This window comes from Pocillopora verrucosa, chromosome 11, assembly GCF_036669915.1.
Source record: "Pocillopora verrucosa isolate sample1 chromosome 11, ASM3666991v2, whole genome shotgun sequence".
NCBI classification, from domain to species: domain Eukaryota; kingdom Metazoa; phylum Cnidaria; class Anthozoa; order Scleractinia; family Pocilloporidae; genus Pocillopora; species Pocillopora verrucosa.
The window spans coordinates 207,499-234,623 of record NC_089322.1 but is presented as its reverse complement, the minus strand read 5'-3'; the positions used below and the strand labels follow the sequence as shown (position 1 = coordinate 234,623).

Here is a 27,125-nt window from a genome sequence, read left to right as displayed (position 1 = left end):
TTTCAAGTTATCCACCCGCCCCCAAAAAATAACTCTTGCATGCATAGCATGCCTACGTTTTTCTCAGAGGGCACGGTAACGATTCCTGCAATCTGATTGTTTTGAGAGCGGTCCGTATTTTCCTATCTCTGGCCACGGGAAACGGTAACGCTTTCGTGAACCGCCGCGTATATCCCTACCTTCGTTGTCGGTCCGTATTGGGAAAAACTGTGCCCTCTGTCTTGAGTGCTTGAGCTCGGTAGAGAAATAAAGATGATTTTCGTCTTGTGACGAGCGTGGGACAAAGAAAACTTCTGAGTCCTCATGAGGAATCGAGCCTCAGACCTTCGGATTCTGCTCTCCGATGCTCTACGACTGAGTCACAGAGACTCCATGGTGAGTGAAGTCTCTGACGAAGTTCATATGACACGCGTCCTGCGTACTGCGAGGATTAGCAATGTCGATAGCGTAATATTTGTGAATAGAACTTCGTAATAGACCTCACTCACTGTGGAGTCTCTGTGGCTCAGTGGTAGAGCATCGAAGCGCGGAATCCGATTCCTCATGGGAACTCGGAATTTCTTCTTTGTCCCATGCTCGTGGTAAGACGAAAACCATCTTTCTTTAAGCAGTTAGGCAATTTGAGAAATGGATCTTCGGCGTTGTGTGCGTCTGTTGTTTGTTTGATCACAGAAGCCTGGCCCTGATAGATGGGGTTCACATTTTTATGGGTGACTATACACAAATCCTCGTCTTAAAAAACTTTTCACCCTCTCAAATTTATTTCAACCTTTGGTAAGAACTTGTCAACACAGTTCACTAGACTGTAGACTGTCGGTGCCAGACTAAATTATGCTTTGTAAATTGCATTGCGTTTAAGGCTCTTGAGTAATTGCGTTAAATTTAAATCAGCGTAAGCTCTGTTTTAATTGATTACGGCTTTGATGTCGAGAGTCTCTTGTGATTTTTAAGATATCGCATAGCAAGTGTAGGCGGATCTGCACTCAACGCCTATACTCGGAATGACTCGCCGAAGCAGTGCACTTTGCTTTAAAAATAGATCGCTGTCATTTTTTGTAACATTTCAGGACACGTTTTTTTTTTAATTTCAAGATGACAAAACAGTCGCATCAACTTCCTGCCTCGAATATCTACTTCCGAATTCATACCTGTTGGTATCCATATTTGATTTAATTTCGCCTTATATCGAATTTCTGCCAATCGTTAATTAGCGACTTAATTATTCCTTAAATTTTTAAAATAAGAACATATTTCCCCGTTTGAAATTTAATCGATCTTTTTATTATTCCAAGTTTGGAAAGAAGAAAAATAATTTCGTTGTTGAATGAGAAGATATATTATGGCTAAGATAAACTCATAGGCAGCCTCAATATCACATATTTTTGGATCCTGTCTCTTGTGTTTTATCGTCAACCGATCATTAGCAAGTTACAAACACCTGTAAAGACAACATACTTGACAAAATATTCTAGAAACTTTTTTCCGCACTGCAAATTTTTGGCACGTCAAGAATTTGAGAGGAAGTGTTAGAGTCACGCTCGCTACACTTTCGTTTACAAGTACAATTTCGCTTTGCTAATTTGCGATCTTTCTTCTAAGGATTGAGCACAAATCAGATGAAGGATGACCCAGGCAAAGGTCTGGTTGTGTTATTGCAATAATAATAATAATCATGTGCAATAATATATATACATATATTTGATTTTTGGTTCAGCTGCAAGAATTAGAGACTAACTTTTGCGCTTACGCCCAAGCAATATCATCAAGATATCTCGTATGAGAGGCACCCAAGCCTTAATATACAAGTCAGCGTTAAATATACGGTCAAAAGCGTTTTAAATCAATTTTATTTCCACTAAAAAATTTGTAACATTCCGCGCAAATCTTGTCAATTTTGCGAAAGTTCATGATTTGAACGATGTTTTCGAAAACTTTTCAATATGTCGAAATGAAAGTACTTGCTGTATTGATCACACGGTGAGTCTCTAGTTCTTATTTTGTTTGCAAATAAATCACACAAGAATGCTTGTGGTAAATCAAATAGTTTTATTTGTCACGCAAACCTTGGGTTCTATAACGCGGTTATAGAAAGTGATCACGCGAGGGCGAGGAAGCCGATAAGCTGCTGAAATAATTGAAACTTGTCAGTCAAACAAATTAGACCTCTCGCCGACACTCGACCAAACTAACAGTAAAGATCAAAGGTATTTCAAAGCTGGTGTGCTCTAAGATGAGCGCTCTGTCCAATCTTGGGCCGTGTTTATGGAAAAATAAAATAGCGAGTGTTGTCCATTTACGTATGCTGAAGGAAGAACTGGTGATTTTCAACTTCGCTCATGAAAAGCGCTTATTTTAACACGGTGTCAACAGACTCACCGCCAAATGGCTTGTTTAGACCGCGTATCGTTGGGTTTTCTTTTACACTTGTGCCTGTGGCTTTTTCATCAAGTGGACGGCACCGTTATTGATATTTATTCATCGTTAGAGCCGTATAGTATTTTAGCTAATTTAAGTAGACCGGGATGGACGAATTACACGCTTGAAGCATCGAACACCGACGAACACGTTACTCTTCTTCAAATTCTGTCTATTGTTCAACAAACGGATTATTGCGAATGATTCGCAAGCCAGACTGCACATCTCTACAGCTTAATTCGTTTAATATTTATGTATCATCGACTTCCATATTTAATTCAGCAGAGAGGACTCAAAGACCTCTGACCGTGACAATTTTTGGAAAAAACTGCTGTAGAAAGCTTCAGAGAAAAGTGTCTTGGACCGCTCCAGTCGGAGAGCGTGTGCTTCGATTGAAAGACTTCACTCACGAAGAAGATCCTGCGCGCCAAGGCTTAGAGATACACCATGGAGAAAGTATTTCAGATTCGACGCCAAATCCGATTATTTGGTGCTTTGAAAATCGTTACTTGGACTTCAAGAAAACACTCTGGTAGTGGAGTTGGCATTTCCGGTTGGTTCTAAGAATGCGAGTGAAAACAAACAAGGTTTGAAGCGCGACTTGAGTTGTTTATCGATAAAAACGCAAACAATTTTGCCAAGAAGGTACGCCGATTTCGTCGTCGACCACAGAAAACAGCTCCCCGTTTCTCCAGCGCTCAGTTAATTGCTAAGGTTAGAGAAAATCGCCCCGTAGGAACAAGCGTTACAACGATTCAAGCACAAGATACGAACAATGGGTACGCGGGGAAAATTAAATCCTCGATGGAAGCGTCCCAGAATTTACTCAGTCAGTCGTTCTTTGGGATCGATCCTAACACGGGATTAATAAAAACTTCAGCTTCTTTAGGTCGTGAAAAGATGCCGACGCACTATTTTCGTATCAAAGCCGAATACGAACAAGATAGATCGTTGTATGCTGAAGCAGATCTGACCATATATGTCGATGATTTAAACGACAACGCGCCGAACTTCGAATCATCCTCCTACAGAAAAGTCATACCAGAAGATATTTATATCGGAGCTCGCGGGCACGCGATTTAGATACAGGTTCCAATGCAGATATCCCTTACAACATCATTAATAATAATGGTGTTAACAGTGCATTTGCAATTGGTCAGAGTAGTGGTTCAATAACTATAGACAAACATCTGGATCGAGAAACTGAACAGCAATTCTCCCTTACTGTCAAGGCAAGTGATAGTGCATCCCCTCCTAAGACAGGCCAGGCTACTGTGCGAGTTACTGTTACCGATGTCAAGAGAGAATACTCTAAAAAGATTCCTGAAAACATCAAAACAGGGGAGCTAGTTTTGACTGTAAGTGCATCAGATGAGGACTTTGGCACCAATAGTGAAGTCACCTACAGTTTTAGCAGTGGTAATGACCAGGAACTTTTTTCTATCAATCATCTTAATGGTCAGATCAAAGTAAACAAGAAACTTGATTATGAGTACATTCCAGTGCATACACTTTTTGTGATGGCCTAAGACAAAGGCGAGTCACCAAATTACAATGAAACCTTGGTGGAGATATATCTTATTGATGTCAATGACAATCCACCTCAGTTTGTGAATTTTGATTTTCAAGAAATGGTCTCGGAACGTGAGAGTGTAGGACACACCTTTACACATGTTACTGCATTTGACGCAAATGATGGTACAAACCAACAGATCATTTACAGTTTAGTGGAGTTCAATTTACCATTCGGTATTAACAGCCAAACTGGGGACCTGTACCTTACCAGAAAATTAGACAGAGAGACAGTGAATCGATATGTATTTCACATCAAGGCTGAAGATAAGGGCAGGCCCTCAACGAGCAGCCAAACCCAGGTGGAAATCTTATTAAGATCTTACTAAGATTCTTGTAAGTTTCTTACTAAGATTCTTATTAAGATTCTTAATTAAGAATCTTGTAAGACCTTACAAGATCTTGTCACAAGATTCTTACAAGAATCTTGTAAGATCTTACAAGATCTTGTAAGAATCTTGTGACAAGATCTTACCTGATCTTGTAAGATCTTACAAGATTCTTGTAAGAATCTTGTGACAAGATCTTACCTGATCTTGTAAGATCTTACAAGATTCTTGTAAGAATCTTGTGACAAGATCTTACCAGATCTTGTAAGAATCTTGTGACAAGATCTTACCAGATTCTATAAGATTCTTAACTAAGAATCTTGATAAGTATCTTAGTAAGAAACTTACAAGAATCTTGCAAGAATCTTACAAGATCTGGTAGGATTCCTGTGACAAGAATCTTAATTAAGTACCTTCACAAGTTTTCAAAAGAACTTGTTAAGATTCTCAACAATGTCTTAATGATCTCTAAAAGAACTTACAAGAACTTGTGAGATTTTCAAACAACTTACAAGAATTTTTGCAGAATCTGTAAAAATTCTTAAGTATCATATTTTTTTCAGACCATAGTAGGTAACTGATGGTTTATGCAATATGCAGTAACTGGATGATTGAGGAATGGAGATCACAACTAAGAAAGAATTTCTTCATCCAACTTTAAGCAAAATTTATTGCAAATTCTCAACACTGTGAAATTAATTACTAAAAAAGATCTTGATAAGAAATGTTAAGTGGTAAACATGCACGATTTAAATGACAACTGTACAAGAAGAGTTCTTGTTCTTCCCTTTGGTGTGTTTTAAAAATTAAAAAAAAACAATTGTTTTAATTGTTGGAGTCATTTGCCAGTTTGATTTGAACTACCATAGTTATCCTTGCACAAAAAAGCCATAATAACTAAAGGCATGTTCCAGTTTTAAATTGTTCTTCGTTTGATTCAAACTGCAATGGTTTTTCTTCTTTTAGAATAATTTAAGCATGAAAACAAAAAAAACAACAAAATTTTGTATTGCAGCAAACGTGTTCAAAGAATTAAAGCTCACTATCACTCATCTCAGTTGGCATTTTAGTCAATTTGACAGCTACTTGACAAGCAAATTTGCAAATATTTCAATTTTGTACAAATATCAACCAAGCCTTAGTTCATTCAACATTGCCCTCTACATTGTGAACTTTTCTCTTGGAATCCAAGCAATTTTTTTTATTCAAGTAGAGCCTTATTTGAGACCACCTCTTATTCGTTTGGGCATCACCAAATTTCTGTTTTATGGCTCCTGTGGGAAGAAAAAAAGAAAAAAAGAAAATAGTAATTTGTATACAGGTACAAAATATACTAAAACCTTGAGAGCGTATTTTTTAAAATCCCTGCCAGAGAGGAGTAATAGGAGCTTGGTTTCATTGTGAGGAGTACTTACTAAGGTAGAGGGGAGGAGCTTCTCAATGGTTCTCCTTGATCACCATCATGCCTCATCTGTATGCAAAGAAAAGGAGGTAGTGACTATCTTTAACAAGAATTTATCATCTTGAAGAGCAAAATTTTTATGCACAGGTTCCCAGTTATGAATCTTGGCAATTTGCACTGCCCAACTCCAATCCAACAAACTTTGTTTACGCTTTGCACTGCTGAAACAGCTATTCCAAATTCCCACAAAAAGTTGATAAAGGAAAAATTACCTTTTTACAATCAGGAGATGCCACCCTTCTATCCCATTCTGTGCTTGTAGCATTAATATGGGACTCAAAGTCTACTTTATTCAGGATAAAATCATTTTTACAGGTGATCCTATCTCTCCAGTTCTCCTGTGAATATGAATTGAGCAATCCCTCCACTGAATTAAGTTTCATTAACCTTTAGAACAAAGAAAATTGTGAGAAAGGGAAGCAAGGAATCATAACTCAGCATTAAATGAAAACCAGAAAAAAATACACACACATTCACAAAACAAAACAAATAAAAACTAAACAGAACCAAACAAAATACAAAAAATGTTGCATGGAATTAATACAGGTATAGAATGTGTTAGAGTAAAAATTAACAGGATAACAGTGCCAAAATTCTGCCTTAAGCCATTTAAGTCAATGAAGTCTTGAAGGAGGGGGGGAAATGAACTATCATGCACCAACATTGAATATTTAGAGTTCTTACATCATCAGAAGAACTTCCCATTTTTTGGTAATTTTTGTTTGCTTTGGGAAGATTCCCATCACTGTGGACATGGTCGTGATAATCAAACCCAGTTTGGCTTTCATCATCATCATCATCAGTGGAAACTATTAAGTAGAACGTGGCAATTTATAATTCATTATTTGGGAATAAAGTAATTCCATAATCGATTTCGTGTTGTTATTGCACCCTTCTAGTTTAACTTCTAGTGGTTATTAGTAAAGCCGAAGACAAATTAATTGTTTATTGTGAACCATTTCCATGCGAGACGACTGGAAGCTACGATGATTCTGCCTACAACACTTAAATCCGGAACAATCTCTCTTTTAAAACTGACTTGAGAGAATTGCTACAAGTGCAGTAAGGTTAGCAGCCGCCGTTACGGGGTTTTGATGATGATAGCGTTACATCTCGTGTCAGTTTCCACTCAATTCTAAACAAAAACGCTTCCTGACGAAATCGAACCCTAACGAGATTTTATGATTTGCCTTATATAAAAATACCGTGGCCTTGCAATTACATAAACTTATCGTCACTTTTTTCGTCCATGCTAAAAGAATCTAAAAAGTGCGAGAAATAAGTCTATCGCATCACCTTCCAGATGTGCAATGTTGATAACGTGAACTTAATGAATAAAAGTCAGTAGCACTTACCTTCGGGATGAGTTGCTTTTTTGGAAATCTTCTCAAGATACTTAAACTACCAAGACCAATGTGTTCCTTGAGTTATGAAGCGATTGTCGTGCACAATCATACGTGTGCTTTCTATGTGCTTAGATGTGTAAACTATTCACCTGAGGCCACTTCACGTGACAGAATAAAACAAGGATATCGCAACCTTGAATGTGTAATCGTAGTGTTCTTTCACAAGAAAAGCAAAACGCGATTTATCTTCTCTGGTGTGCTGTAAACTCATGTTACTTACCGACTGCTTCATTTTCTGTATTTTAAGCGACAGTAACATTAGTGATTTTGCAAAGAACTTGGCTTGTAAAATCCTAATTCTCGAGATCATTAATCTTCGCCAGGGCTTTAGACACAATTAAATTTCGCAACGAGGTAGATAACACTCAACCAAAGTAAAATTTCTGTAGAACTTTGCCGAAACGAAATGGCGCGTGAACGGTTGACAACAACGGTCGAGTGAACAATTTGTAATTTTGCGCCGGCCGTAGCGGGAGACTGGGGAGAGCCTTAGTGAAAGTACAAAATGTCACGCAACTCTCGCAAGTATTTTGTAAGTAACTACCTATAAACTTTTTAAAAATATTTTTAATATCTGTCATCTGACCGGTCTGCAAATTTTCGATGTTTATTTGTTAGTTATTTTGTAAAGAATTTGGTCGGTAAAATCCTAATTCTCAAAATCATTCTTCTTCTTTAGGGCTGTAAGGCACAGTTAAATTTTGCAACCAAGCAGATAACACTCGACCAAAGTAGAATTTCTGTCGAACTTTGTCCGAAACGATATGATGCAAAAACGGTTAACAACAACGATCAAGTGTACAATTTACACAACTGCGTATGCGCTGTAGCGTGGAATGCCTTGGTGAAAGTACAAATTTCGTGCAACTTTCTTGAAAAGTATTTTTACAAGTAGTTAGCTATGAATTTTTTTTAAATACATCTTTTCATTCTGCCATCTGTCTGCATACTGCCATATTTTTTTTTCTGAACCATATCAGCGAAAGTCTCTTGCTTGTGGAATGTGGTGACATTATCTATGGGTGTCTTTATGTTCAAGGCAAAGATGGGAAGGTTTAATCCCTTTCTAGACACTCCCTATGAACATGATTAGTGATTATTTAAACTAGCTGTTCAGTATATTTCATAATCAATCATCAAATGTAATCTGAAAAGTCTGTCCAAATTTAATCTGTTGATACCATAATTCCAGTGGAACAATTACCTCGTTAGAAAGCAGCTGCATGTGTATTGTGTTCTCGGGTCTGAAATTTGCACACCATACCATAGAAGCTTACTTGACGTTATTTGATCCCCTTTTGGACATGGGATTTTTCACATCATGTGTGAGAAGTTTCAAGCCTTATGCATCCCCATGCTCTCTTATGAACAGAACAGGATAAGCATTTCAAGTTACTCAAGAATGTACTGGAATGAACTTGATAAAATCTTGTCAAGAACATTTAAATTCCTACTGATCTTAAAATTTTGATTCTTACAAAACTCTTAGATGAACTTTAGATGAAATCCTGTCTAGAATCTTTATGATGTTACATTTACAAATCTTACTTAATTATTAAGATTCTTAACAAACTTACCAAGATCATGTCAAGAAGCTTGTAAGATCTTCCTTTTCTTAAAGATTAGGATTCTTACAACTGAGATTCTTAAGTGAACTTCATATGATGTTGTTAAGAACTTTCAAGATCTTAATGCCCATGTGTTGTAAAATTTTTTTTAGGATTCTTAAAAAATTCTTAAATAAACTTAATAAGATCTTGTTGAGAACCTTTCAAGATCTTAACCCCCATTTCTTGTAAAATTTTGTGAGGATTCTTGCAAGATTCTTAAATAAACTTAATAAGATATTGTTAAGAACCTTCCAAGATCTTAATCCCCATGTGTTGTAAAATTTTGTCAAGATTCTTACAAGATTCTTGCATAAACTTAATAAGATCTTTTAAGATCTTACAATCCTCAAACCTGGTTAAGATTTGTTCAAGAAATTTGGCAAGATCTTATTAAGATTATTAATTCTTAATAAGATCTTAGTAAGATCTTCATCTTAATTGCCATCTTATAAGATTCTTACAAGATCTTCCAAGATCTTACAAGATCTTCCAAGATCTTAATAAGATTTCCACCTGGGAACTTAAGTGACCGTCAATGTGGGAGACATAAATGACAATCCTCCAAGATTTTCAAAATCCATTTATATTGGTTCAGTGGAGGAGAATGCTGGATTTGGAACAACCATTGTTCAGGTGACAGCTACTGACCCTGACCTTGGGCAGACTACCATCTTTTACAGTCTCCAGATGTCTATTCCTAGTCAAAGACAATGCTTTTGAATTTATGGTAATGGTGTTATAACATTATCATGTAGACTGGACTTCAGCAAGACTAGATTCTACTCATTAACAGTAAAAGCTAGTACAGTCACTTGGAAAGCTCTGCAGGTGTGCGCATTAATGTAACTGATTCTAACACTCACAAGCCCATTTTCCAACAACGTATTTACCGACAAAAGATTAGTGAGGCTACCGCAGTTGATGGAAGGGTTCTTATCGTCAAGGCAACTGATGGTGACCAAGGATTGAATGCTAAACTGACCTATGCAATTGAACAATCTCTGTGAGACTTTAAAATCAATTCTAAAACTGGTGAGATCACTGTGTTGCACCCTTTAGATTGCAAAACAACTTCACAGTACAGGTTTGAAGTGAGTGCAACTGATCATGGTAATCTGCCGTTTAAAGGAACTGCTAATCTACATATAACAGTAACAGATGTAAATGACAACACACCAAGATTTTTACAGTCCAACAATGAAAAATCCATTCTGGAAAATGTACGGCTTGGAACACCCGTTTTGGAAGTCTCTGCAGTTGATGATGATGTGGGTTCAAATAAAGCCATTATCTACTCATTTGCAAAAAATGGTAAATACATCTAATTTACTGTTTGATATTTCATCATGAGTTGCATGCGTAAGTAACCCTCAAATAGGGTAATTTAGTGTTATCAACTGAGTTGGTAACTCACCATAAAGAGTTATAAAGCTGATGTTTTGAGTGTTAGCCCATCGTCATGGCTCTGAGAAAGAGCCAAGGCTTGAAACATTAGCTTTGTAATTCTTTAAGGTAGCCAATCTGTAGGTTATCAACTCAGTTGATAATAATGAATTATCCTGTTCCTCCACCAACGCAGCACCATAGTTTCTTTAGAAACTTAACCCTCTTAATCCCCAAATACTTGCATGTAGTGTATATAGACTGAATCAGTCTAATAACATATTTCAATTTCAGCTTTTCATTTGTATTTCCCTGTTGTTTTGTAGACATTTATAGCTTAGTAATCCCTAACCCTTTGCTGCTTAACATCAGTATACAAGTTCTCCATACTGTTCTCTATACATTTTCAACCAACAAGGAGAATTTGTAGAACAATGAAGAGTTTCTTGGGTTTGTGATCATTTCCTTTTTTCTCATGACCTCAATGTTTGATCCAGAGGTAAAACTGTTGGGAGTAATTAGATGTTTATCATTCTTAGGGATTAAAGGGTTAAAGATGTAAAATCTGTAGCTTTTTTTTTACAACATTCCAAATCCTTTTGACTTAAAATTCATGTTAAGCTACACTGTCTAACACTAGTGCATGCCTAACATTTGTTAACGTGTTTTAGCAAGAGTGGGTGAAGAAAAATCTAATCAGTGACACTCTTGGCTGCTTCTTGTGTTCATTTTTTTTTTGTTCTATTTACATTTGGACATCTGCTGTGATCTGAAGAGACCCATGGCAACATTGAATGTGTTTGTTTTTACATAATAATAAAAGCACAATGTTGTTGGCCCTCTACAGCCTAACATCAGTATGCATATTCTCCATACTGTTGTCTCTACATTTCCTAAGGTGCTGATGAGGATAATTTGATAAACCATCGAGAGCTTCTCTTGTTTATGATCATTTCCTTTATTCTTGTGACCTTAATGTGTGATTCTGGGGGATATTTTAAGGAGAAATTAGATGTTAGTCACTCTTAGGGGTTAAAGGGTTGATAGGTTTCAAGTACAGGTATTGATTAAGTGATTTATGATTGTGTTCTTATAAATATTTTTGGTTGTTGTTGTTGTATTTTTCAATACTCATCTAGGTGATGGAGGTGGTGCTTTTCAAATTGACAGCAATCAGGGAGTCTTCAGAACTTTGCTGTCACTTGAGCGTGAACAATTCCTGAATATGAACTGACTGTGGTTGCTGTCAACAAAGGCAGACCATCAATGAAGTCAACTGTGAAAGTCAAGATAACACTGGAAGATGTTTGTGACAGTAAACCAAAATTTGAAAAGGATCTGTATGTAGTGTTTCTTGATGAAGATGTGAGAATGTGTTCCAATGTGGTCACCGTGAAAGCAGTGTCCCAAGACCTTGTTCAAGGTGGTGAGATTTTTTACAGCATTGTGTCTGGCAATGATCCATTAACATTTGTCATTCAGAGAAATGGTGTGATTGTGACCAAGAGATTGTTGGATTATGAAACGAATCCTGAGTATATTCTTATAGAATCAAGGATAATTAAGTCAAAGTCACCACTTGAGGATGATATTTCTAATCTCAAGCTCTGGGTGGCTGTTTATAAAAATGATCGCTTTAGCTTTTATAATCCTTTGTATGGGAGAGACATGGTGTACATAAACATGGTACAGGTTTCCAAAATAGCAAAAGTCACTCCCCTTTCCTTTCAAAGATGGCTTGTGTCGAAGAAATATGCAACTTCCCCTTACCGACATCCAGAAAGAGCTGCTTGTCACACACTGACTATACTGACAAATCCAACACCTACAGCTCATTAAAGGTGGTATTCCGCTCAGTTGGAGTGCAAACTAATTACAGATGCCCCTGTGCTACTGACTATCGAGGAGAAAGTTGTGACACAGGTTTAAACTTGTGCTACTTCAATCCTTGTGGAAACAATGGGAAGTGTGCGAGTGTAGAGGAAGGCTACTCTTGCAATCCAGGAAGAACTGGTGTAAACTGTGCGATTGACATGTCAAAGAGCAAGTGTCCTACAGACTCAAAAGCGACAGAAAATCTTCTAAATGCAAATCCATGCCATAGTGATGGTGGTTGTAAAAATGTTCTTGGAAGCAGGTTCACCTGTCAGTGCAAAGATCTGAGTGACGTTGATGAGTCACTGTACCAGCTGAAAACGTGCAGTTTTGAAAAAGGATCATTTGTTGCCTTTCCTGGTAAGGATTTATTTGTAGTTACATGTACTATAATTCCTAGAATAAGCTCTTCTACTTTACTTTAGTAAGCACCCCTTTTAAAACTTGCCACTTCTGCGTGACTGCACAGGCCACTTGATACTCAAGTGGACTTTACTTTTTTTACTGAATTTGACTGAATTTCACACAGGATTGAGAATGGATGAAAAACTGACAGAATTAAGACACAATGAATTTTTGAATGTTGAGGTTTTTCAAGTTAAGTGCTGGTGTTGTGTAACGAATAGATTATTAATATTGGAGGTGACTTGAAATCAAACAAGTTAGTCACATATACTATGTTAGGAGCATTGTGTTCCAATCCAGGTGCATACTTCTACCTTCTGTTGGGGGATGGAATTTCAATTGTTGTGAGGCTTTTTTGTGAGTTTAAATGTAGTGGTTTACCTGACCCTTCATGTAGCTCCTTTTAAAAGGTAATTTTACGTTAACCCTTTTCACCCAAACATCAGTATCCATATTCTCCATACTGTTCTCTGTACATTTCCTAAGTTAACCCTTTAACTCCCAAGATCTGGGTAATTGTGAAGAAGAGCTCCCCAAAAAACCTGTCGGCCGACTGTCGGTCAACTGTCGGCTGACAGTCGGCCGACAGACGGCCGACAGGTTTTGCCCGAAATATAGGCTACCTGTCGGCCGAAAGTGGACCGACAGTCGGCCGACAGTCGGCCGACTGTTGGTAATGTGTCGGTAACCTGTCGGTAGCTTGTCGGTAGCTTGTCCGTGAAACGTTAACACAAACCTTAATGTTTTCTCTCGGCTTTCGCTTGATACAACCCTTGCGAACTGAATTCCCAGTTTTCTGGGAATTCCTAGGAATTCTCAAAAATTCCCAATTATGCAAATGACCCTTGCAAACTGAATTCCCAGTTTTCTGGGAATTTCTGGGAATTCCTAGGAATTCCTAGGAATTCCTAGGAATTCTCAAAAATTCCCAACTATGCAAATTAGCTCTGATTTAAAAAGCTTGGAATTACTGGGAATTTCTGGGAAAGGAAGACTCCAGTTTTGTGAGGACTTGGAATCCCTAGGAATTCCTAGGAATTCTCAGTTTTACAAACTACCTATAATTTAAGAAGTGTGGAACTCTTGGGAATTTCTGGGAATTGAATTTGAGGCAATTTTTATACCCTGAGGTCCACATAAATTCTAAGAAATTCTCAATACCTTGAATGTGAAGGTTTTAAGAAAAAGACTAATTTCAGAGGCTTAAAACTTTGGCTCAATAAAAGGTATGCTATACAAAACTTACCAAGAGATATACATACATGTACATGTTTATAACTTAAAGATCATGAAATTTATTACTCAAACTAAGTTTTAGTAAATCTTTACATTAATATGGATTTTCTCATGAACCAGCTGTCAGTTATGTTAAATGGAAATTGCCAACTTCCACAATAATTAACAATAATTACATTGTTATCTTACTTCCCTAACCTACATTACTGGTTGCCTTTGTTAGAAAATCTTAGAACAGTCAAGCTCAGTTGCCTCCAACTCTGTCAGAGACTTTTTGTTGACAATACTTTTAGTAGAAATTTCATGCTTTAGACAAACAAATTCAACACCTAATTAATCTTTCTTTTTTCATGATTGTTGTTGCTCCTTTTTTTTTCAGTGTTTTGCTCTATTTTCATGACTTATTGCTGTAATTTGTTTTGCTGTTTTTATTCTTACAAAACATTTTTGTAAGAGTTCCAATACTTGTGGATCATCCACACACCGCAAACATTTGGCATGCAGACAAGACAGAGGTAGTCAATGTTCCCTTTGAGGAAAAACACCTTTTATATGACGTCTTCAATTTACTTTATTTGAAACTCTGATCTGAAAATATTTGTCAACAAGACTTGTTAGTAGTGAGAAATACCAACTAAGTTTCCTTTCATAACTTCATTTCTTAAATGTCCCAATCACTGATCTCCCAAAAAACATTACGTCTTTTTATTTTTGGTGCAAATTACAAGTCCTTCTTTATATAAAAATGAAAAGTGCTAGTCACACTTCAATAATAACAGCTCTTAAGTTTACTTGTTGTTCTTCTGTCTGTCAGCTATCAACAAAATTGTTTTATACTTCGGGCTGTGCATAACTATTTGTGGACCAGAGTTCCAACGCACCTCTGTAATCGCATATAGCTACTTCTGTCTCTTGTACAAATGTTTCTCCTTTGTAAGACGCACTCTACTCTGTTGTCAATACTGCTTTAAGTTCAGTGGAAACGACTGACTGAGGAAACGAGATGGCGGTGTTGGAACGTGTTGCTGAACGCTTTCTACGGTCAAGCTTTGTAGATTTAGGTACTGGTACACTGGGATCATCTATGTATCTCTCATACTTCCGAATGTGGTATCCTTCTTTTATAAATATGAGGGTAAAAGACGATTTGTAGTCGCATTCAAAACTGTGATTGGCTTGTGTTATTTCTCACCTTTGCCATTAACACAACTCAAGTGAGTTTCGAGTCTTTGTTTCCTCGACAACTTTCGGCCACAAAACGAGCATTTGTAATACGATCGATTCTTGTCGATTATTTCTACATAGAGTGAGCTCACATCTTTATTTATATCACCAAGCTATCCATCTTCTAAAGGCAGAGAACCGGTCGGAGAAGTCAGAATAAAGTTGAGCGCTTCTCTTAACACTGCAATCGGCAAGCCAGCGGATTCACTCTGCTAGCCAATGACAAGTCCTAAAAGATCCACGTGATCATGCCCGTGATCGGAAACAAAGAAGACTCCATTTGGCGCTCATCTTTGAATGTACTTTTCATCGGTTGATCGCTTTTCTCAACTGTTTTGCTTAATATAACATTTCTAAAGATAGCTTTTATTGTGGTTCAATGGGAAAACGAGAATAGCGTGAGTGTTGTAAAAGAAAAGAAAGTCGTTGGCGCCGTGGAGTTAAAAGAAGGGACAACAGTTGACATGTTGACTGGTACAAACAAGGGTCGAATGGCCGTCTGTAAAGCTACGATTTTGAAAGTTTGTGGTGAGTAAAAATTGCGATATTCGTTACGTGATCAAAATCTTATAAAAGAATAGATGTAGCGGATTGAATTAAGCTTACATAACGCTCGGCGCAACTGAAACTAGAATAATTCTGAGAATCGAATCGGTCACTTGCATGCCGCAGTTTCTTAAGCTTATTATGCTTTACAATGAAATAAACCTATCAGTAAGGTTTCAAGATTCCTCTAGTCACGTTTGGGAACATTCAAGATTCAAAATAGGAACTGTTATTAAACAAACCTTAGTACATAAAGAAGCCCTCCTTGGTAAAAACAAAATAATGTATTCAGCCCTTTTTTAGTAAAATCCATGAGAGAGATGTACTAACTCCAATATGAAAGTCACTCAATATAACAGAGATTTCTCAATTTGAGAATCCAATGAATGCCCTTTTCCTCATAGCCATCTTAAAAGCCTGGTCTGAGCTTTAAATATACATATTTTAATATATTATTTTTTTTCAAATTCAGATGTCAAGGAATCCAGATACAAAATGGTCAAGGTTCTTGTTGACAATCTCATTCAAGGCCAACTCATTGTGAGCCCAGGAAAAAAAATACAAACAGTACAAACAGCAGCTAAGTTTGCAGTTTAGGATAACTTCATTCTAATTTATTGTTACGGTTAAAACAAGATTTTAATCAAAAAATCAATTTTATTTGTCTGTAATTAGCCCCTTCACTCCCAAGAGTGCTTGGTTTTCAAATATAACTTAAGATATTGTATTTTATGGAAAAGAATCAACAGATTTTATTCACAATTTGTGTCAAACCAAATTTAATGATTGATTAGAACTATTTTATATGAATAGCTGTAATTGAGGATTAATCCGTATGAAGTTTTCAAGAAAAGAAAAATAAATCAAATTCCATCCTAATATTACCACACATTGATGTTAATAATTAATCAAAAATATTTTACATGTAAGCCTTAAATTAAGCTTCTAAATAAATTTCATTGAATACTTGAATTTTAGCTGGGTTTTTTTTAATTTAAAGTATTTATTTTATATCATTAGCCTCAAATTTTTGCTTAAAATTCCCAGTAATTCTTAAACATTCCTAAAAATTCCCAGAAATTCCTAGGAATTTTTTAAGATTTACAGCTTTTCAGGGAAAGTCATTGGTTCTCTGAGTTGGAATTCCTAGGAATTCCTAGGAATTCCAAGTCCTGTTGGCTATAAACTTGGAATTTCTGGGAATTTCTGGGAATTTCTGGGAATTTCTGGGAATTTCTGGGAATTTCTAGGAATTTCTAGGTTTTTAGAACCAGAGTTGTTATGGTTGGGAATTCCTAGGAATTCCTAGGAATTCCCAGTCCGAATTTACCGTGAAAATTCACACCTTTATTCCTAGGAATTCCTAGGAATTCCCAGGAATAAATTCCTAGGAATTCCTAGGAAAATCCTAGGAATTCCTAGGAATTCCAAAAGCCATTTCGCAAGGGAACATCCAACATGTGTAATATGTTGACAATTGACTTTCAAAATTTGGTGGCTCCTAAAGGAGCCGTTTTGTGAGTGGTGAAATATACAAGATACTTCACTTGTAGAATCATGATTTTAGCGGCGCGCGCCTAAATCAATTATCGCATCACGCATCCAAGTCTAATTATCGAATTGTTGTGTATAGTAATTTATTACTTAACATAACGAGTAAAAAGATTCACAGTTGTATCATTTATTAAACTTGAAATTGGAAATAGCAATTCATCCCAAACCTGCAAGATAGAGGACGATGTTAGCAACACAAATGCACAAGGTAAACATCATTGATACATACATAACATACCATAAGAGGCAGCGTTGCATTGTTGGGCGATTTGAACGAAAGTGTATGTACTGATACGTAGCTTATGGTTATCAGAGTTTTTGGCCGAGTTTTCGATTAAATTATCTTCCAATGCGAATCTTAGATTGTCTGGTGTGTTGTAAATTACGCAAGTGATATATCCTATACGCATCTGATAACATTTTGGAAGAAACGTTTCTTTACATACTTTCATTACGGATTGTTATGTCACGTTAACTGTTCGTTTTTAACACAATTTTTCTTTTTTCTTGACCTGTCCGTAACCTGTTGGTTAGCTGTCGGTAGACTGTCAGTAACCTGTCGGCCGACAGTTGACCGACAGTCGGCCGACAGGTTTTTTGGGGAGCTCTTCTTCACAATTACCAAGATCTGATTGTTAATTCTCCCCTGTAACTGCTATACATTTCCTTGTAAATTAGTTATGAGAACTTGGTGCTACAGTAGATCAAGATAGCAGCTTCTACAGTACCACTCGTATATACATTAACTGCGCAGACAAATTTCATGCACTCCGATGCAGAGTAGTCAGACACATGGTCAAGAAAAATGTGCAATTCATGTGCCTTTGTTATTCAGTGCTATAAGTTTTTTTTTTGTATTTCATTGTTGTATGAAACAAAGGACTTTGGGGTTTGAAAAAGCTGTACCTGATAAGTTTGAATTTTCTCATTACTTGTTTGCTGAAGAATGTATGGATATTGTGGGGAGAAGTTTTATGTTAATCACTTCTGGGAGTTAAAGGGTTAATGACAAAGAGACTGTACAACAATCAAGAGCTTCTTTAGCTGGTGATCATTTCCTTTGTTCTAGGGAATTTAATGAGTGATTTAGGGGTGATATTGTAATGAGAAATTAGATGCTGGTCACTCTTAGTGGTGAATGGATTGTAACTGTTTGTAGTTTGTTTTGACATGATGATGATGATGACTTTATATTTTTCCTAGCATTGAAACAAAGATAGCATTTACACATACAGATAGAGTTTACCACCACTGAGCACAGTGGGCTTTTGCTCTTCAATGGACGGTATGATGGAAAACATGACTTTATTGCAGTGGAAGTGTGGCAAGGACAAGTTTGGTTCAGGTTTTCACTGTTTTCCCACAAAGTCATTGTTACATTGAATGTAAATGGTGGTGTCATTGATGGCAATTGGCATAAAGTAGAAGTGGCATTTCAGAACAGGGTAAGAATCGTTTTGGAAAAAAATTTCCAGTATGAATACCATTTTATTTGTGTATATGCACATGAATGTGAATTACATTTTATTTCTTCAAGAACCTTTTATACCATGTAAGTCTTGTGTTCAGTTAACCCTTTAACTCCCAAGATCTGAGTGTCAATTCTCCCCTCTAGCTGCTGTTCATTTTCTTTAAATTAGTTACAAGAATCTGGTAGTATCAGGTCAAGATAACAACTTTGAGTATTCTCTTTACCTGTGTACTTGTGTGTTTGGTTGCTCAATATCAGAAAAAATGGCCAAAAATTGTATTATTTATGAAATTGTTTACTGATTTGAAGAGTGCAGTTTTGGAATGGTGTATGTTACACAATACCTTTCATTTGACATTCCTTACAATGCACAAATTCCAATCATTTAAATTGATTAGAGAGCCTTATCTCTTAGAGTTGAAAATTTTTTTTAAGGAACAATTTCATAAAATCACGGACTCAATCTGGGTTTAATTTCACTTCATGGAAGCCAAAACCTGATAAAAATCTAAAACATATGTTTTTCATCAGTGATTAAACAAACCACCCAAAAGACATGATCAACTTTGCAATTATCTGCTTCTCTGTGCTAATATTTTGATAGATATTACTGGACTATTTTATAGAGCATCTCAATTAAGGTAAAACTCGTGACTTCAAGCCCGTTTTTCCTCTTCATCATCCATTTAAAAAAAAACAACAACTCCATGCAAGACAAAAACAGAAAAACAAATTTGAAATTTTCATATGAAAACAACTACTACCTTCATTTATAACCTCTGAACTTAAAGAAAGTCAAAAGGTAAAGGAATGAATATAAATATTTCCTTCTCAGATCAATAATCAAAAAATCATTTTGGAAGTATCACAGCTTCTTCAGAGCAACAAGCTTTTTAAGTCTAGAAAAAAACAAACAGAACTCCTGCAGTGATAAGCGATTCAAAATTTCAACCTGGCACAGCTGTGAGAAAAAACTTAGCATTGAAACATGTATGAACATGCACAACATGTGCCAAGATAACCTGTGTTTTAAATGATCTTGCCAAACATTGTATACAAATGAACAAATTGACTACATATGGATAAAAAGGCTTAACACTTTACACCCTAACATCAGTATGCATATTTTCCTTACTGTTCTCTATACATTTTCTAAGGTGCTGGCAAGGAGAATTTGTCTAACAATCAAGAGGTTCTTTTATTGATTATCATTTCCTTGATTCTTATGACCTAAATGTTTGATTCAAGGATGATATTGAAAGGAGAAATTAGATGCTGGTCACTCTCAGGGATTAAAGGGTCAAAGAAGGGCAGCAAAAGTAATAAGAAGGAAATAAAAAGAACAATCTGGGGATAGCAGTAAACACATACAGTTCATATACTTCAGTATGTATGAGAGAACATCAGAAGTGGGAATCCAAAGGTTGTAATTTGAACTCTGAGAATTCAGAGTGCTTTTAGTCTAAGTATGAATGCAGTGATGAATACATCCTCTTTCACATAAATGAGTGTTCCTGTAATCTGGAACATTTTAAAACTAGGAATCAAATGAGCATAAAATAGTTTCAGGATGAGGTCATGTTACAATGATATTGTGCACATCATTTATTTCATTCTTTGTGCTAAAAAATGGCATTAGTGGGGGCTGGACAAAAATTGGGACATAGTCCTGTCTCCCCCTTCAGTTGCTATTTGTTATTTATTGGAGAGAATTCAAAGTTTCTTGTTTTTCATTGCAATAGCGCTGAGTGGTGTGCAATTAAAATGCATGACCTATAAGTAATTCATTGTATTCTTTCAAAAGTAATTACAAGTTGAAGTATGACTTGCATTGTTTAAAAAAATGAAAAGGTCATGGGAAAATAATGGGCATCACACAACAAAAAGTTTGAACTTGTGAGAAAATACTAATTAAATATATCAATCCCTTTTGAATGTTGTTGATACTGAATTTTTAACTAAGAGAAAAGAAAACAAAAAGACTTTGGAATTATTTCTCTTCCGGTGTAGGCCGATGGCAATTACTGGTAGAAACCAAATAATCTGCGGCTGATAAGGGAGAGCCATATTCCAAAACTGCATCACTGTAGATGTAAAATCTCATTGAAATAACAGTTGTGGACCATTAATGTAAAAGAATGTAGTTGAGCCCTAAAAAACTTTTGGAAGGCATTAAATATGTAGTAGTGGAGTGCTACTGTTATTAGTTCTGTACAGAATCCTAATCAGATCATTGTTTTTCAAACTTGAATCTTTCATCTATGACTGCCTAGTTTTAATAATTAGAATTTTCCATCTAGGTTTTTCCTTTATCATTTCCTTATCATGTCTTCATACATTGTACAATTGTATATCCAGCATGCCCTCATCTGAATGAAAGGCAGCCAAGGCCACTTAAATTTTGTCAGATAATTCTACAAATTGGCTTAAAAAATGATCTGATCTCAGATGACTGAACGATAACTCAATAAATATCTCATCTTTCTGCCCTTAATTCAGTAAGTGACTTTCCTGAAATGAACCTTTTAACTACTAGAAGTGATTAACATGTAACTTCTCCCTATGGTATCCATAAATAATTATGAGAAGTGATTAACATGTAACTTCTCCCTATGGTATCCATACATAATTATTAGAAGTGATTAACATGTAACTTCTCCCTATGGTATCCATACATAATTATAAGAAGTGATTAACATGTAACTTCTCCCTATGGTATCCATACATAATTCTGCAAACAGGTAATAAGAATACTCAGACTTATCAGTTACAGTTGTCTTCTTGATCTAACATCAAATCCTTGTAACTACATGTAATTTAAAAGGGAATGTGTAGCATCAAAGGAGAGAATTAACAATCACATCTTAGGAGTTAAAGGGTAAACTGCTATGTACATATATTGGAGGGTTTTGACCCTTTCATCAAACAACACTTTCACCTTTACCTGTAACCCTTTAACTCCCAAGATCTCATTAATAATTCTCCTTACTGTCTGCCATACAGTTCTTCTGAAGCTAGTTTGGGGAATTTGGTAATGGATCAAGTTATCCTAATTAAGATTTTTTTTTTCATCATGTGTCTGCTTGATATTGTATTGATATTGTAAGGAGAAATTCTGTCTTGGTCACTCGTGGGAGTTAAAGGGTTAACCCCCTGTTACAATCCAGGATCCTAAGTTATCTTGTGTTTTACTTTGATGATCTCAGAGTTAGTCTTCACTTTATATTGAAAAAATTTAATACATACAAGGATAAGTAACCCTTTTTTGAAGTGTTTTTTACCCAGTAAATATTTTTTTTTCTTTTTTCAGACTGGCATTATCATTGTTGACAACTGTAAACTTGCAGTGGCAGTGAATTTTGGGACCAATGCAGCCTTCTTCCCATGTGCCGCAGCACAGGAACTTCAAATTAAAGATGAATTGGAAAATTACAGGTACATTTTTATGTGAATGCACACCATCAGAGAGGCAGAGTGGCTGAGTGCTTAGGGTGCTGGCCAGGTGCTTAGGGTGCTGGCTAGGTGCTTGGGTGCCAGCCAGTTGCTTAGGGCACTGGACTTGTAATCTGGTGGTCCAAGGGTGTAGTTCTCCACTCAGCTACTTACTGGATTTTTTTTCCCTGAGTTCCACTCCCTGGTTTTGTTCTGTTTGGCTGCCTTTTACTAGTTGGGAATCTTAAAAACTGTGTTGATGTTTATTTACTATGTTTATTTCCAATTTGTTTTTACATATATTGGAGGGATTTAAGGGTTTTTACCCTTTGACCCTTTCACCTTTACCTGTAACCCTTTAACTCCCAAGATCTCTTTAATAATTCTCCTTACTGTCTGCCATATAGTACTTCTGAAGTTAGTTTGGGGAATTTGGTAATGGATCAAGTAATAATCCCCAATTTTTCCTATTCTCATCACTTGTCTGCTTGATATTGTATTGATATTGTAAGGAGAAATTTTGTCTTGGTCAATCATGGGAGTTAAAGGGTTAATCCCCTGTTAAAATCCAGTATCCCAGAGTTAGTCTTCACTTTATATTGAAAAAATTTAGTACATACAAGGGTTAGTGACCCTTTTTTGAAATGATTTTTACCCAGTAAATCATTTTTTTTTCTTTGTTTAGACTGGCATTATCATTGTTGACAACTATAAACTTGCAGTGGCAGTGAATTTTGGGACCAAAGCAGCCTCCTTCCCATTTACATCATATGCACTGTTAATAGTGTTATTATTATTATTGTTATTATTATTATTATTATTATTAATTGTCATTATTATTGTAATTATTAATTATTTTTATTATCATCAGAGGTTTAGGTATTTATAAGCGGGTCAATACATGCAATAATTTTAGTATAGTGGGTGACCTTTATTGTAAGATGTTTTTGACATGTTCGTGACCCCAAGCAGTGATTTTTTTGTCAGATTACTTATGTCAAACTGCTGTTGGAGCTCTCGTTTTTGGGAGTCAAAGGGTCAACTGTAATCTTGAGGGCTAGAACTTCCTGATCAGTGTGTCCTGATCAATTTTAACTCGGACTATTTTCGTAGCTACAAGGGTGTTACATCATACGCCGGTAGAAGATTACAAGATATACTCCAGCAATTCAGCTATAGCGTAATGAACGATAGGAGCCAGCCAACAAGAGTTACAAGTGAGACAAAAACACTGATTGACTTGGTTATTACCAGCAAGCCGGAGATTATCAAAGGAACTATTAAAACAACTGAGTTGGGAATCTCAGATCATAAGCTGGTTCTTGCTACAATATGGTCCAAAATAAAAAGGCCGCCTCCAAAGATAGTCAGGGCCCGCACCTTCAAAAGATTTGATCAAGCTACTTTTGTGAAGGATATCGAGAGTGCCCCGTGGTCAGTATGTTCAGTGTTTAACGATCCAGACGACTGCTATTGGGCGTGGTTACGCATATTCAAAGATATCTGTCAGGTGCATGCGCCTTACAGGGAAGTTAAAATTAGGAGCGTCTCGGTACCTTGGATAACACCGCAAATACGGCACTTGATGAATAAACGTTTCAAAATGCTTAAAATGGCACAACGTCTGGGTGATCCAGACCTGTGGGCTGAGTATTCGGAGTTGCGGAATAGAGTGACACGGGAAGTGAGGCTTTCTAAGAGCAGATACTATTTGGAACTGTTCAATGAAGTGAAGGATTGTAAATCCTACTGGAGACTGGTAAAAAATGAGACAAACGGCAAATCGATTACCCCGATATTAGGGATCAGGAATGCGGATGGAAAAGTTGTCACCTCCGATCTGGACAAAGCGAACATACTTAATGAACATTTCTCAACTATAGGCGAAAAACTGGCCAACGAATTGCCGAATACCAACTCGACACAAAGTAACGTTCATGTATCTACCGTCGCGCCTTGTGTTATGAACATAAATCTATCGCAGGAGGTTATTGTTAGTTCGATGGCTAAGTTGAGAGCCGATAAAGCCTCTGGGCCCGACAGAGTTGCTCCAAAACTTTTAAAGTTTGCCGGTGACTCAATTATTCCATCTTTATTGTCTGTTTTTCAAATAAGCGCCACCTGCAACAGTGTACCGGCTACTTGGAAGGCTGCAAACATCTCAGCTCTCTATAAAAGTGACGATGAAACCGTTAAGCAAAATTACAGGCCTATCTCGCTATTAAGTGTACCAGGAAAACTGATGGAGTCTATGGTGGCTTCAACTATTACCACGCATGTCACTGAACAAGGACTTGGGAACCCTCACCAGTGGGCGTATAAAAAAGGTCATTCCACCGAGCTGTTGTTAGTGAAAATAACGGATGACTGGAGACAAGCGATCGACAAGAAACATGTTGTAGGCGTGGTTTTTGTAGACTTTCGTAAGGCGTTTGACGCAATTCCCCACTCCATTCTGCTCCGAAAACTTCAAAGTCTTGGTGTAGCTGGGGACTTGTGGTGTTGGATAAGAGATTACCTCTCTGGAAGAACGCAAGTAACGACGATTAATGGGTGTCAATCTCAAGCTATGCCAGTTACTTTTGGTGTACCTCAAGGGTCGGTGCTGGGCCCTACCCTGTTTTCCATCTTCTGTAATGATCTGCCCAATATCACTGAGGGAATAGATGGTGACCCACAGCTTCACATGTACGCAGACGATACCACCGTCTATGTCTCAGCTCCGACCTATGATCTGGTGGCCTCCAATTTGAATGAAGTACTAGCAAGGCTATATACATGGTGTTGCGAGAACTGTCTCACTCCACATCCCACCAAGACGGAATATATAATGCTTGGTGGACGCGGAAAATTTACTGGGCCAAAGCAAGCTATTAAGATAGGTGATTATGTTGTCGGGGAGGTTGTTTCTGCAAGATGCCTAGGTGTTCAGATAGATAATGCTCTTAAATGGGATCATCATGTATCGGAATTAGCTAAGTCATATACGCAGAAGTTGAATTTACTTAAATCCTTGTATTTCCTTCCTATACAGGCAAGAATTGATTTCTATTTTAAGGTTATTCTGCCGTCTGTGACATATGGTATGTTAGTTTGGGGCTCTTGTGGTCGAGTATTTTTCTCAAGCTTAGAATCTATACATGTTAGAGCGGCGAAAATAATATTTAACTTGGATTGGTGTACTCCAAGCAAGGAGGTTCTTGCCACAGTAAAATGGAATACCTTAGAGATTATGTATGAGAAACGATTACTAATCTTAGCGCATCAGGCTTATTATAATCTTTTGCCACGTCCTATGAGCCGTCACTTTGAAAAGTATGTAAGTAGCTACGACTTCAGGAGGAAAATGACATTTAAGTTACCTAGACCTAAGACCGATATGGTCAAGAAATCATGCTCATACAAGTCAATTACTCGGTGGAACGCTCTGGAAAATCAAATGAGATCAATTCAAGACGTTGACGTTTTTAAAAAGTCACTCAAGTGTATTTTTAAGCCACGTATGTTATGATGATGTACTATGTAGAATTTTTATTGTTGAAAATATGTAGAAATCTTACACTGGTCTTCTTATAATTAGTTAGGAATTTAGTTTTATTGGATTTAGTTAGGAATTTAGTTTTATTGTCCGTACACGACCACATCAGCTTTTGCTGAATTTTTTATCGTGTTTAAATAAATGCTGTTGTTGTTGTTGTTGTTGTTGTTGCTTTGATCACAAGTGTACACTTTTTGCAGTACTTGACCTATACATAATAATAGATATCTACTTACTTTTTAAATTCTCAAAGTCGTGTATGGAATGTTTTCGTGTTTGGAATAAAAAGCAAACTGCAAATAGCAACACTGTGATCCTTTTTTTTTTTTTTTAGCTCCTTGGATCTGACAGGCCCTCTTTTTCTCGGTGGGCTCGTGCAGCTACCAGTTAAATTCCCAGTCCTCTACAAACATTTCACTAGCGGCATCAGAAATGTTTACATCGATCACAAGTTCTTGGACCTCAGTCAGCCATTGTACAACAACGGAACCAGTGCTAAATGTAAAGCAATGGGCAACACGTACGCATATAAACCTTGCAAGCGAGGCACGTGTTTTTACATACTTGGTTCTCGCCGGTGTCACTGCTCCACTGGGTTTGATGGAAGTCTCTGTGAAACAGGTATTGAATTATTCTTTATGGATATGTAAGTGAACTTTCCTCTGGCACTTACTTTAGTTTGAAGCGTTCGGAAGAGTACGGAATCTTTTGGAATCTTTTCAAATGCTTGGTATCTATAGTACCGCTCGCGTATACGTTAACTGCGCAGACGAATTTCATGCGCTCTGAAGCAGGGTAGTCAGACGCGTCTATACGATTTTTTTGCGCGCACGGTCGAAAAAAAAAATGCGCGATTCACGTGTCTCTGTTATTCAGTGCTATAAGTTTCTTTTGTATTTCATTGTTGTATGAAACAAAGGACTTCAAGGTTTGAAAAAGCGGCGAGAAGACAACGGAAAATTTACATAATGAAAAAAAGCTATCATGTTACACTCGCGCAAGTCGCGTCGCTTCGCGAATTTTTCGCATAACGAGCAGTAGCAGTAGATTTGCTTGATTTGAGTTGTTGATGAATCAGCTGGGGAAAGAAAATGTCACTTGCTTAAGGACTACCTCATACATACTAATGAGGCTGATGTCTAAAAGTCGTGCGCGCACGTGCGATTTTTTGACGCGCACGATTTTTTTATTCGAAATTGCATGCGATTTTTTGCGCGTTTAATTCGCGTTTTTCGGTTGACGTATACGCGAGCGGTACTGTAAGATGCAGACAACAGTTCATGAGTTGTGCATGATAAAGACACCTTATGAGCATTTAAATTTATGCGGTTCCTTGTTATGAGAAATATATCGTTGAGTTTATCTGATTCAGTGGATCTTCAATTAATAAATGCACGTACTTAATCACCGGTATTTTCGCCTTGAATTATAGATCCATACCAGATTTTGACCCGACAGTTCTGAGAAAAGAGCGAAAAATCAGTTTTACTGTACATCTGACGAAGATCTGCCGGTTTCAAAAACCCTGTGAACAATCCTCAGAGTTGAAAGATTCCCTTCCTTAACGTTAAGGGCCGAGTTCCTCAAATACTGTCTTCTGTTGTGTCAGCAATTTCTGTTTCTTAACCCTTTCACTGCCAAGATATCATTGTTAATTCTCCTTACTG

The 27,125-nt window shown here is 36.8% G+C and overlaps 1 protein-coding gene, 1 long non-coding RNA gene and 1 pseudogene across 2 annotated transcripts in view; 2 read left to right on the top strand and 1 right to left on the bottom strand.

The window, feature by feature from the left end:
- Positions 1–27,125, bottom strand: part of LOC131773421 (uncharacterized) — a 134,632-nt gene that overhangs the window by 6,493 nt on the left and 101,014 nt on the right. The window lies entirely within an intron of this gene.
- On the top strand, positions 3,405–12,167 carry LOC136284413 (cadherin EGF LAG seven-pass G-type receptor 2-like; annotated as a pseudogene).
- Positions 17,202–26,108, top strand: LOC131788888 (cadherin EGF LAG seven-pass G-type receptor 2-like). The gene is made up of 4 exons (XM_066174755.1): positions 17,202–17,225; positions 18,238–18,462; positions 21,799–21,923; positions 25,793–26,108. Exons 1-4 carry the CDS (start codon positions 17,202–17,204, stop codon positions 26,106–26,108), a joined length of 690 nt encoding a protein of 229 aa, XP_066030852.1.